The 12554-nt window shown below is 50.0% G+C and overlaps 1 protein-coding gene across 3 annotated transcripts; it reads left to right on the top strand.

The window, feature by feature from the left end:
• The first annotated feature begins 254 nt into the window (after positions 1-254).
• On the top strand, positions 255-12549 carry NUP54 (nucleoporin 54). Of its 3 annotated transcripts, XM_071555345.1 has the most exons (13): positions 255-445; positions 1725-1886; positions 4266-4349; positions 4454-4603; positions 5216-5445; positions 8303-8490; positions 8906-9102; positions 9776-9830; positions 10391-10484; positions 10934-11041; positions 11279-11398; positions 11707-11817; positions 12149-12549. In XM_071555345.1, the coding sequence occupies exons 1-13, from the start codon at positions 394-396 to the stop codon at positions 12275-12277; spliced, it is 1680 nt and encodes a 559-aa protein (XP_071411446.1). In that variant the 5' UTR covers positions 255-393; the 3' UTR covers positions 12278-12549. The 3 variants fall into 3 exon arrangements, with proteins under 3 accessions (XP_071411446.1, XP_071411447.1, XP_071411448.1); XM_071555346.1 differs by lacking the exon at positions 1725-1886; XM_071555347.1 differs by lacking the exons at positions 255-445; positions 1725-1886 and adding an exon at positions 1023-1143.
• The last annotated feature ends 5 nt before the right edge of the window (positions 12550-12554 follow it).

Below are 12554 nucleotides of genomic sequence, written 5' to 3'. Positions count from 1 at the left end.
GCCGGGAAGGGGCCGCGGGCACTGCGGCTGCAGCGGGAGGGGATCCCGGGAATCCGGAGGGATGGGGAGACCCGTAGCTGGGAACGTCTTTATCCCAAAGCAGGACATTCCCTTCCATTCTGGCACATCTGGCAGAGCCGGTTGTGTTCATTCCCCTCCTTTATTCCCTCCCATGGTACAGCCCACGCTCCCCTAGTGGTACAGCCCGCCTGGCGCGCGCCGATTGCGTCACCGCTCCGCGCCGCGGGGCCGCGCGACACCCGGAAGCGCTTCGGCGGCGGCGGCAGCAGCGGCGGCGGCGTCTCGTGCGGCCGGTTTTGTTGGCGGCCGGACCCGCCGCCGGGGGGTGTGTGGGGGGAATTCTGCCCCTCGCGCCGCCACGGCAGCGGCTCCATGGCCTTCAACTTCGGAGCGACGGCAGGAGCCGGAACCGCCAACCCGACCGGTGAGCGCGGGAAGGAAAGGGGGGGGGGGGGGGGGGTGGCAGCGCGCGCGCACGTACCGGCCAATGGGAGCCGCGCCCGCCGGCAGCGCGTGCCCCTCGGCCAATAGGAACCGTGGGCCCCTCAGCGGTCCGCGATGCCCCCCCGCCAATGGGAACCGCGCAAAGCCCGCGCCCCTCGACCAATGGGCACCGCGCAGAGCCCGCGCGCGCCCCTGCTCTCGGCCAATGGGAAGCCGCGCAGAGCCCGCGCGCGCCTCTCGACCAATGGGAACCGCGGGTCCCTCAGCGGTCCGCGAGCGCCCCTCGACCAATAGGAAGCCTCACAGAGCCCGCGCGCGCCCCTCCGACCAATAGGAAGCCTCACAGAGCCCGCGCGCGCCCCCCGGCCAATAGGAAGCCTCACAGAGCCCGCGCGCGCCCCCCCGGCCAATAGGAAGCCTCACAGAGCCCGCGCGCGCCCCCCCGGCCAATAGGGAGCCTCACAGCCCGCGCGCGCCCCTGCTCTCGGCCAATAGGAAGCCTCACAGAGCCAGCGCGCGCCCCCCCCCCCGGCCAATGGGAGCCGCCGCCCCCTCACGGCGCCCTCCGGCCGCGGGGTCGCTGTTTGGGCCAAGGTAGAACGCGGCGTTTGACTCGTGATGGAGGAAAGGCCTTTACCCCACCCCGCCTTGTTTTGCCGCTGCTGGTGATGGTGAAGGGTGAGCCAGAGCCTTTCTTACCCTCAATACAATAAATCCTTGCTGGCTCCTGGTGGCCCGTTGGACAGGTCCCACCTTCACTGCAGCTCACCCCAATTTTGCTGCGTGATTTCCCACTCCGGGTGTTTCACACACGCTCCTTCTGGCCCCATCTGGAAGTGAAAAATAACCTTTTGCTGCCTGTACACCGAGACAGGCCGATATCAGAGGGAATTCTGGGATAACACCCCAGTGCTTCCCACTGTCTGTCCAGCATGATCCTGTTCCTGCTGCATCTGGGGCTCACTGGGATGGGATGCAACAGGTAATTCACCAGTGGGGCTGAGGTGGGCAGATTTTGGGGCAGAACTTGGTGAGTCCACCCTGGAGTAGCTGAGACGTGTGTGGTGTCTCAGTTGCTGGAGTTGTGTTGATGTGCAGAGCTTTTAACTCTCCTGGTGTCCAGTAAATAATGTTTAATACTTTGCTCTTCTTTATAACTCTCTTGTCCGTGGGGGGTGGAAAAATATTTCAGGTTTTCTTTCCTGCCATTTACTCAGAACTAATGTTGCCTTGCTCTTTTTCTGCTTCCCACTCGTCAGGATTTGGTGGGCTTGAAACTGCAAACTCCACTGCCAGTGGGTTTAATTTTGGGGGTTTCGGATTAACTGCTAATCCCACGGTGAATTTTAATATTGGCAATTTCGGTGTTTCCACCACCTCAACTCCACCCTTCAGTTTTGGTAACAGTCTGGCAAGTGCAGGTAGATAATGTGAAAATGCTTGTTCTGTGGTGAATGTTCCTAGCAGGGGTCCAAGAATTGCATCCATAACTGGCAATCTGTGACAGTACTCGTGGTTATATGGGGATAAAAGCTCTGGAAGTGCAGTGGGTGTGAGAGCCATAGGCTTGGAGGGGTTTTGTTTTACCTGTTAAATTCTCAAGGAATGGCCTTGAGGAAAAACAACCCTGTACCAAAAGCCTCTGAAATGGGAACGAACTGGGGTCGCCCACCAGTCTGAATTGGGCCTCAGGTGGTACTGTCAGATCCAGGTGATCCCAAACAACCCCAGAGCTGCTTCCTGACGTGAGATTCTTGGACTGCTGCAGTCATGTTCTCATCTTCCCCCTGTCTCCTCATTGGCTGTCATCAATGCACCACACCCAGCAGTTTCTGGGGAGAAACCACTTGTGTAGGACCAGCACAAAAGCCCAGCCCGGCCCTGACCTGTTCCCCAAACGCTGCTGAGCAGCCCCAAACTGCTCTGCAGAGGGTGCTCTGGGAACAGCCCTGGGGGTGCTGGGTGGGGACTGAGAACACCCCTCAGTGTTGGAATTCCACCTTCAGCCTCTCTCCCATTGCCCACAAACTGGGTGGATTCCCAGTCCTTTTGCTGGTGTGGAATCATCCCGAGGATCCCGTTGCCGCTGCTGGTGTAGGAATGGCCTCCATCCCACAGTGCCATTGCTCCCACCTGCACTCCAGGGGCCTGGTTTGGGCTTTATTTGCTGTGGACACTCTTGGGGGGTATTTCTTTAGCTGAGTTTGAGCTGCTCCAAGATATGGGTGTTGAATTTGGTTTGCACTCTCAGATCCTTTTCAAAGAAAAGATGACTAAAGAGGACAAAACTCCCCAAATTCTGTGTCCTCTGCTGGTGCTCCTGCCAGGGCATCCCATGGATGTTACAAGGAACAACTGCTCAGTCCCACTTGCTTGCCAAATGGAAGTAGAATGTCATTGCATATGAGCCTTTAAGCTTATTGTTTGTGTACAGGACTGTGAGTGGAGCAGATCCAGAGAACCTTGTTTTGTTCTGGCATAGGCATGTGAGTTAGCAGTGGCAGCATCTTCTTGACAAACCCTTTGTAGCAGAGTGTCTTTCTTCTTTTGGACACGTGTGAAAACAGCTAGAAAAGGAGAGGACTTGTCTTGTCCAGGCTGGTCAGCACTCCACAGGCTGCACCTTGGGCCAGCACTGATTCCTTTTTTATCCATCCTGCTGTGCTGGTGGTTGAACCTCCTGATGAGGTTTGATGGGGAGGGCAATAGGGAAGCTGGGCTTAAAATAAAAGGAACTTGTGGAATTTCACCTGGTGTCCTGGGTTGAGCTGGCAAAACACCAACTGTCCAGGACAGGGTGAAAAGGGTTCCTTCCCCCCCAACCAGCCAAGGGAAGAGAGGAGGGAGAGAGGAAAGAAAACCCTCAAAGCAGGTTTATGCTGAAACTAACTACATGTATTTATACAGAGAAGAGAAAACTAAGAGAGAACTACAATATAACACACACTTACACAAGTTATGCACATATAACAAGGAATAACTCCCCACTCCCCAATTAATACAAAGCCCATTACTCTAAATTCATAAGCACTCCAAAAGACACTCAGCAAGAAAGAGAAAGTATAACAACAAAATATCTCTACTTCCCTGAATGCAAACAAAATGCAAGCACAGGCAACAGGAGCAGGGCCCAGCATAGTAGAGGAGCTGCCAGATGTCCTCCTCTTAGTGCAGCCGTGGTGGAACTGACCAAGCCACTCCCACACACTGGATTTTACCCCCTTTGAGATGATGTAGTATGGCTTGGAATACAATATTATTGGCTGGGAGAAGTCAGCTGTTAGCTAGCTCAGTCCAGCTTAAATCAGCTGACAATTTCATGCCTAATTTGAACTTTAAAGCCTAACTTCTTGGCCTACTTGGCTAAACCCATAACACCTGGAATTTTCCCGTGAGCAGTCGGGCTGTGCACACCCTGACCTCAGGCTCTGATTTGTTTCAAGGGGTTAGGAATGTTTAAAAAGCTTACAAAACATCAGGTTGTTTGTTAAACACCCAGCAGTGACACTGACCAGAGGTATTCCTGAGAATGAGTGTAAGAAGTAGCACAGTTAGTCGTGTCTGTCACACGGGTGAAGGAGCAGGACGTCAGTTGGCTGCTGCCACTTGTTTGCTCTCTGTGCCCACCACCCAAGTTCTGGCTTTCTGGCCCGTGTTTCCTGCCCCATTTCCTCGGCCAGCGAGCTCAGTTCCCCAGGCCATTGTACCAACACGCTTGTGCCATGTTCCATCCGTGTGTCCGCACCTGTTCTCCTCACCGCTGGCCGTGCCGCTGCCTGACTGCCCCCTTTGTTTGGCAGGAGCCTTCGGAGGGTTCGGCACAACCACCACCACCACGGCACCGGCGTTCAGCTTCTCTGCCCCCACCAACACGGGCACCGGCGGTGCGTGAGTCTCACCTGATGCCTTTAGACCCACCTGGCTGTGCTCTGGGCTGCACAGGTGCTTCCTCTGCTTTCTCTCAAAAATCCTCTGCTTCTTTCACCAGGGCTCTTTGGTGCCACCCAGAACAAAGGCTTTGGATTCGGTACTGGCTTTGGCACAGGAACTGGAACTGGCCTGGGGAGCGGGTTGGGAACTGGGTTAGGCTTCGGAGGCTTCGGGACCCAGCAGCAGCAGCAGCAGCAGCAGCAGAGCAGTGAGTATGCCCTTCTCTGGATTTGGCCTCCCTTAGCAGTGAAGAGTGTGAGACTGTCACAGGTAGTGGGGCAGAAATGTGTTGTAAGAGGAGGCTGTTACACCCTGACCTCCTGATGGATGGAGTCCCCTCAGAAATGGGGCATTGGAGGTGCTTACATTTGCAGCACTTGCTGTCTCTTAACTAAACTTTACTAGAGCTCAAGCAAGTACCTGAGCTTCTGACAGTGGTTTAGTAGTTACAGAACTGATGTTGCAATCACAGCATCGCTAGAAATGGGAGGAAAACAGTCTTGAGGTCAGTTTAAATGCGAGTTAAATAACGAGCAGCTGCAGGCTCTGAGTCTGCTGAGTTTGTAGCAACCAACCTGCTCTACAGGGTCAGATATTGAAGGTGCCAGATGATGCTCTGGATCAGTACACATGTCTCATTTAGAGAAAAAATAATGTAGATGAAGATTAGGTGTAAAAAAAATTCATTTATTTATTCTGTGCCTTTATTCTGCTTCTCAGAATGAGAAAAGAAGTGGTGCCAATGACAGGCAGGTGGGAGGTGATAGCGAGTCTGTCATGGTTGGTCAAGGAATTGCTTTGTTTTTCCCACCCAACGCAGCGCTGGGAAGCGGCTTGTTCAGCCAGCCTGCCCCGACACCCGCCCAGTCCAACCAGCTCATCAACACAGCCAGCGCCCTCTCGGCTCCCACGCTGCTGGGGGATGAGAGGGATGCCATCCTGGCCAAGTGGAACCAGCTGCAGGCCTTCTGGGGCACGGGCAAGGGCTACTTCAACAACAACATCGCCCCGGTGGAGTTCACACAGGAAAACCCCTTCTGCAGGTTCAAGGTGAGCACTTGGACAGCTGCCCACAGAGGGCTCTGACACCCCGACTCTCTTGCTGAGTTTGGGCACCTCATGGCTGTTAAATCAGATGTTGTTACTGGTAAGAGTGTTCTGAAATGGTATTTTTCCAGTTCTGGTGCATGCTCAGTGAAAGGTTTGAAGATGCTGGAACTGTGGGTAGTGTAGATAAGGGGCTCAGATGTGGATCATGAAAGCAACATTTTCATGGGATAGCACTCAGGTTACTGTGTGTGTGTAACCAGAGCAAGTCTCTGGAAATGCATTTTAGTGTGTATTTGTGAGGTTACAATATGATAGAAACTATTTAAAATGACCCTCACATCTCAAAGAAACTGAACATTTGTAATAAGAACTGCAAAGCCTTTGTTCATTGCTTTGTCTGCATTAAAATAACCCTGTGTGCACCCGGCCTGTGCCAGGTTCCAGATCCACCACCCTCCAGACTTCTGCCCTTGTGCTTTCCATGCTCACTCTGACTCCATTCCCTGTATCAAATCGTTGGCAGTTCCAGATCCTGCTTCTCATGTCGACAGAGAACAGATATGTGGCTCTTCATCCTCTGCAAATCCCTCACCTGCTGCCTGCCTTGCTAAGCCTGTCAGGGGATTTGGGTGAAACCCTCCTTTCCTGAGCTGAGTCTTTGCTGTGCAAACTTTGTGACCCGAATGTAGGTTAATACTTAATTAAGTCTAGTTTTGATTATGCACATCATTAGACTTCTGTAAAATTTCTGCAGCAACCAAGTACCTGCCTAACAAAATACTTGGCTTGTGTTGCATCCCCTTATTCAGTGTAACCTTGGATATTTTGTTGGTAATGCAGCTGAAAGCTCACTTTGTTCTGAGTGTTGTCTGAAACTGCTTTAGAGGTTTCTGGGCTTTGAAAAATTGCCAAGTGTAAGTTGTGTGATGCAAAATCAGTTGTTTGAGAGTTATGTACCAAAAAGAGTAGCTTCAAATGCCACATTCTGGGATTACTCTTGTCCCTATAACTTGAGAGTTTCTAATGCTGTTATGAATTCACATGCCTTAAGTGGAACACTGAGAAGTCTCAGCTATGCCAGCAATGGAAGATGCCCTAATTAAACCAGGGAGAAGTTGGTGGCTTTGTTCCTATCCACAAGCATCACAAGTTAGTTTGGGTATTGCCTCTGGAAGCACCAGGTGTGTGATAAGAACAAAGCATTACCTGGAGGGTTTCACAGCCACTCAGGGAATCCACTTTTACACAATTCCAGATCAGGACAAATGAGAAGCATGCAGCTCTTAACCAAGCAGAGTGTGCTTCTCAGCTATGTGTTCTAAGGGCTGTTGGTTGAAAGAACCACAACTGAGTAAAAAAACCCTCTGTTATATTTGAAAATACTTTGGTGCATAAAGAAACCGTGGAGGATTTTTTTATTTAAAACAGAAATACCAGAAGAGTAGTGTGCTTAAAACCACTTCCTTCCCTGGGTGTCACTGTTGTGCTCTGTGACAGGATGGTGGATTCTGTGAGGCTCACTGTGCTGGGGGCTTACCCTGTGCTGACTAAACCAGGCACATCCCCAGCTCGTTCCTCTCCTCAGCTGAACGTGCACGAGGGGAAAGGTGCAGGTCACCCACCCACATGGCCTCAAAAAGCCCCCACTGTGCACCCTGTGCTATGATACCCTGCTGGGCAAGAGGAGGTGAAAGCTGCCACTCTGCTTCTGCTTGTGATAAAGTCTGCTCCTCTGGTTGCTCTTGCAGTTTGGAAGAAGGGTCAGTTTGCAAAGTTCTTCTGATAGCTGACAGCTCTGCTGAGCTGGCAACTCCCATCACAGCCTTTTCTATAAGATGGGGAATGGCTACTTAGGAACTTTTGGTAAAAATCCAAACTGTTTCTAAAGCTGCTCTGCTGGTAGCCATGTGTGACAATGATTTAAAGGAGGATTGATTTTGTTTCTGCAGCTCTGAATATGTTCTAAGTTAAATTTTGAACCAGTTGCTCTAAAACCAGAGGGGTTTAGCCCCTCCCCTTGGTGCCACACGGAGATAGAATCACAGAATCATAGAATGGATTGGGTTGGAAAAGACCTCCAAAATCATCAAGTCCAACCCTTGGTCCATCTCCAGTCCCTTTACCAGATCATGGCACTCAGTGCCACGGCCAAGCTCAGGTTAAAAACCTCCAGGGATGGGGAATCCACCCTCTCTCTGGGCAGCCCATTCCAATCCCTGAGCACTCTCTCTGCAGAGAATTTTTTTCTGCTCTCCAACTTCAATTTCCCCTGGCAGAGCTTGAGCTCATCGTGCCCCCTTGTCCTATTGCTGAGTGCCTGGGAGAAGAGACCAACCCCCACCTGGCCAGAACTTCCCTTCAGGCAGTTCCAGACAGTGCTGAGGTCACCTCTGAGCCTCCTCTTCTCCAGGCTGAACACCCCCAGCTCCCTCAGCCTCTCCCCACAGCACTTGTGCTCCAGTCCCTTCTCCAGCCTCGTTGCTCTTCTCTGGCCCCGCTCCAGCCCCTCAATCTCTTGCCTCAACTGAGGGGCCCAGAACTGAACACAACACTCAAGGTGTGGCCTCCCCAAGGCAGAGTCCAGGGGAAGGGTCACTGCCCTGGGCCTGCTGGCCACGCTACTTTGGATCCAGGCCAGGATCCCATTGGCCTTCTTGGCCACCTGGGCACACTGGTGGCTCCTGTTGAGCTTCCTGTCCCTCAGTCCCCCCAGGTCCCTCTGCCTGGCTGCTCTCCAGCCACTCTGTGCCCAGCCTGGAGCTGCAGGGGGTTGTTGTGGCCAAAGGGCAGGACCTGCACTTGGCCTTGTTGCTTTTGGTAAGTAACATACCCTCATTTACCATTTGTTCCTTTGCAGGCTGTGGGTTACAGTTTAATGCCCAACAACAAAGATGAGGATGGCCTCGTGGTTTTGGTCTTCAACAGAAAAGAAGCAGATATTCGAAGCCAGCAGCAGCAGCTCGTGGAGTCACTACACAAAATTCTGGGAGCAAACCAGGCCCTCACTGTCAATGTCGAAGGTGTTAAAACGATGCCAGATGATCAGTATGTGAACTTCCCATAGTTCTGCATTTTTTATCCAATATTGCATGTGGGAAAGGGGTAGTGCTTAGGTCTCTTGCTTCCTCTTCTCCTTAAGTTTGGATCTGTTCATCCTGAGTTGGAATTGTATCTCATTCCTTCGTGTTGCTTTTTATTAAGGCATCAAGTCCAGAGGTTTTAGGTTATTCTTAGTGTAGTATTAGTGTCACCATGTCACATGGTTGTTAAACTGGGGAGAGGGGAGAATGCAATGGGATTCACAGCCTCCCTCTCCGTGTGTTCAATGTGCAGTTACTGGTGCCTTACATGTCTGAGCTGTAGGAGGTGCAGAGTCAGCTGGGAGCGGCAGTGTCTGGGTTTGGGTTGGTTTTGCTGTGTTGGTTCTCTTTTCCCACCCTTTGCCCTCTGCCTTGCTCAGGACAGAGGTGATCATCTACGTGGTGGAGCGCTCGCCCAACGGCACCTCCAGGAGAGTCCCCGCCACCACCCTGTACGCCCACTTCGAGCAGGCCAACATCAAGACGTCCCTGCAGCAGCTGGGGGTCAGCCTCGCCATGGCCAGGACAGAGCTGTCCCCAGCACAAGTCAAGCAGCTCCTGCAGAACCCTCCTGCTGGTGCGTGGGCTGGGCCCGCTGGGAAACACCTTTGGAAACCAGGAGAGTGACAGACAGTGCACACACAGCTCTGCTTTAGAGTAGCTAAGTGCTCTTCCTGCCATTTCAGAAGATAGCTTATCTTTATGCCTTTTAGATATGTCTGTGTTTAGGATATGAAAGGCTGTGGAGTCAGGATTACAAAAGGACCTGAGCCTACTCCTGCTGAAAAATCAGACCAAGCTCCCCCTGGGATTATTTTGCCAACTGGTTTGATACTTGGATCACTTCATTACTCACTTCTTAGCATTTGTTTGTTTTACACAATAAGGAACTTGAAAAAGCAGATGACCCAAGGGTGGAATGCAGTGGAAACAGGAGGAATTTCCTCCCTTAAAGTATGGATTATCTGATGGGATCACCTATGGGTTGTTGCTTTCCCCTGCTTTCAAACCAGCAGGAGTGGTTGACTGCCTTTGGGGCTGAGCCCACTGCCAGAGCTCAGGAACAGGAATTTCAAGAACTACCCTCATTTAATGAATCTTTATTTCTGTAAGAGCCATTCAGGTATTCAGCACAGTGCAAAGGGTTTGTGTATGCCATGGCAACTTTATTTGCTCAGGAGCTGTAAGATCAGAAACCCAGTCACATTTGTCCATACTAAAATATTCCTTTGTTTGTTTGCTTTTCTCAGGTGTTGATCCTATTATATGGGAGCAAGCCAAAGTTGATAATCCTGATCCTGACAAGTAAGTCCAATAATCTGAGTACTGCAAAAAAACCTTGAAAAGGGTAGAAAGAGATAATAATTGTATAGTACCCTTCAGGTAACTTGCAAGAAACACATTAGAGAAGAACCTGGCCAAGTGCTGATCTCCTTGGAAACACTGAAGATTAGTGGAAGTGCCTGTCTTAATCCCTTTACCCGTTTAGGTGCTTAGGAGCTGTCAGGATAAAGAGCCTTACATGCATTACACAGAGTTGTGTCCTCCAGTGCATGGACCAGTTACTGTGACTCAGGGTTGGCAACTGTGAGGGTTTTGTCCTCTTTCTTCTTGCAGTTGTAGGTGATGCTCTCCTGTAGCCTCAGTGGTTACAGATACTTTGGGCTGATTTTTTTAAGGCAAAGGAACAGGTTATTAGGAATAATGAGGGCACCAGAGCTTAGTAAAAGAAGATATTTTTATTTATTAGCTTACAAAAGGCCAAGCTTATCTATAACTTTATATTAGATTCTATTCATAAGTGTTAATCCATACCACATCTCCAGTAAAATAATGTGTTACAAGATACATTTGTGTTCCTGTAGGCTGATTCCTGTGCCAATGGTGGGTTTCAAGGAACTGTTGAGAAGATTGAAGGTCCAAGATCAGATGACCAAGCAGCATCAAACTCGATTAGATGTAAGGTTGCCCACCTTTATCATGATTGCTTGCTACTCAGGAAGAATGTGCTATTAAAATTAACCTCTCCCTGTGGCTCCTGTCTGTTGAAAACTGAGTGTAGAACCACGTTCTTTATGCATTTCTTAAATACATCTTTTGCCCAAAAGGGAGCAGCGTGGTTTGGCCTCTGTTTCATGTTCAAGCTTGCTGTGTTGTTAAGAGTCCATCTGAAACCAGCTCAGTGAAGGTGTACTGGGATGGACTCTCATTTAGGCAACCACTTTTCCAGTGCCTTCTGAAAATCCCAGTTGCAGATGAAAATAAACAAAGCAGAAGTGTTGAGGTAGCAGAAAGCTTTCTAAAAGCAGCTGTGGCACTGTTGTGATGCTCCCAGTTTTACATCAGGACTGATGTGTTCTGTTGTCACAAACTCCTCTGACTTCCACCTGGCTCCATCTCCCCTGCAGATCATATCAGAGGACATCAGTGAGCTGCAGAAAAACCAAACCACAACCATGGCAAAAATTGCACAGTACAAAAGGAAGCTGATGGCTCTTTCTCACAGAACATTACAGGTAACAGGGATAGCCTAAATAACTCCTCTGACACAGTCCAGTGCCAGAAACAAACAGGGGGCAGGAGGATCCTTCACATCTTGTGTGTAGCCAGTGCTGAAAAGCACATTCTGACTAAGTGACAGAGAAATCCAATGAGACCCACACTGAAAGAAGGGCAGAGAGACATTTGGGTGGAGGGGCGGGGAAAGAGATAGGCCAAGTCTTCTCTAATGAACTCCAAGGCTTCCTTTGTAGGTGTTAATAAAGCAGGAAATCCAAAGGAAAAGTGGTTATGCCATCCAAGCAGATGAGGAGCAGCTCCGTGTGCAGTTGGATACAATTCAGTGTGAACTCAACGCACCAACACAGTTCAAGGTAGGGAGCTCATACAGCTGGGCTAACTGCTCTGGTTTTTCCTCACTAGAAAAAGAAAACCCTGAGTTTTCCAAACCATACCTATTTGTTGCAGTGCAGCAGCATTACTAAGGTGTAGCATCAGGCACACTGCTGCATGACCAGTGAGCATTTAAGTATTTTTGAGTTCTTGGAAATATTGGAGTCTCTTGCCCTTAGCATGTCTTCCACAACACTTAAAATTGGAATGAGCGGCAATGGTAGATGCTGGAGCTCTGTCAGGTGTGAGTGAGTCATGTTTGATTTGAGCCTGTTTCTCCTTCTCCCAGGGCAGGCTGAACGAGCTCATGTCCCAGATCAGGATGCAGAACCACTTTGGAGCAGTGCGGGCTGAAGAGCGCTACTACATCGATGCAGACCTCTTGAGGGAAATAAAGCAAGTAAGTATGACTGGGCAGAGTCCTGGGATGCTCTTTGGGCTTCTTAGTTTAGGCCAATACACAGTGCCTTGTGCCTGCTATGCCATGTTCTTGGAAGTGTTTGATGGAAAGGTCCTTTTTATTGTTCTTGCTGCCAGTGCACCCATGTTGTACCAAACCACTCTGTGGAGTTAGGCTGTTAGTGCAGAAAACATTGTTATTCCTTCTCCCAAAGAAATAAAGCCAGGCTGGTCTGTGTGCCAAGGTCCCAAGCCATGACACCTTTGGGAAATGTTACTTACAGTCTGTGAAGTCAGGACTCTGCTCACACTGGTTTCTAAACTACCCGCAGCACTTGAAGCAGCAGCAAGAAGGGCTGAGTCACCTCATCAGCATCATCAAGGATGACTTGGAGGACATCAAGCTGATAGAGCATGGGCTGAACGAGAGCATTCCCATCAGAGGGGGAGTCTTCAGCTGACTGGATGCTGCTGGGCTTACACAGAACATGTTAGTCGAGATCATGGCCCACCTTCCAAGGCTAAAACTGTTGAGGTAAAATAAAACACCTGTCTTGTAGGAGCAATGGTATTTTGGCTGTTACCTTTAGAATTAGCAAAGCCTCTTCTAAGCTTTAAACATTGACCTTTGGAAGGTTTATATTTTGTAAAGCTGTACATGCTTTAACAAAAGAAGAAAAACTGAATCTGTTCAGATACACTGTTTTACTATAAAGCTATATGTACTATTGTACATTT

Source organism: Pithys albifrons, chromosome 5, assembly GCF_047495875.1.
Source record: "Pithys albifrons albifrons isolate INPA30051 chromosome 5, PitAlb_v1, whole genome shotgun sequence".
Taxonomy (NCBI): domain Eukaryota; kingdom Metazoa; phylum Chordata; class Aves; order Passeriformes; family Thamnophilidae; genus Pithys; species Pithys albifrons.
The sequence above is the reverse complement of the archived record's forward strand: the minus strand, read 5'-3'. Positions and strand labels throughout refer to the sequence as shown.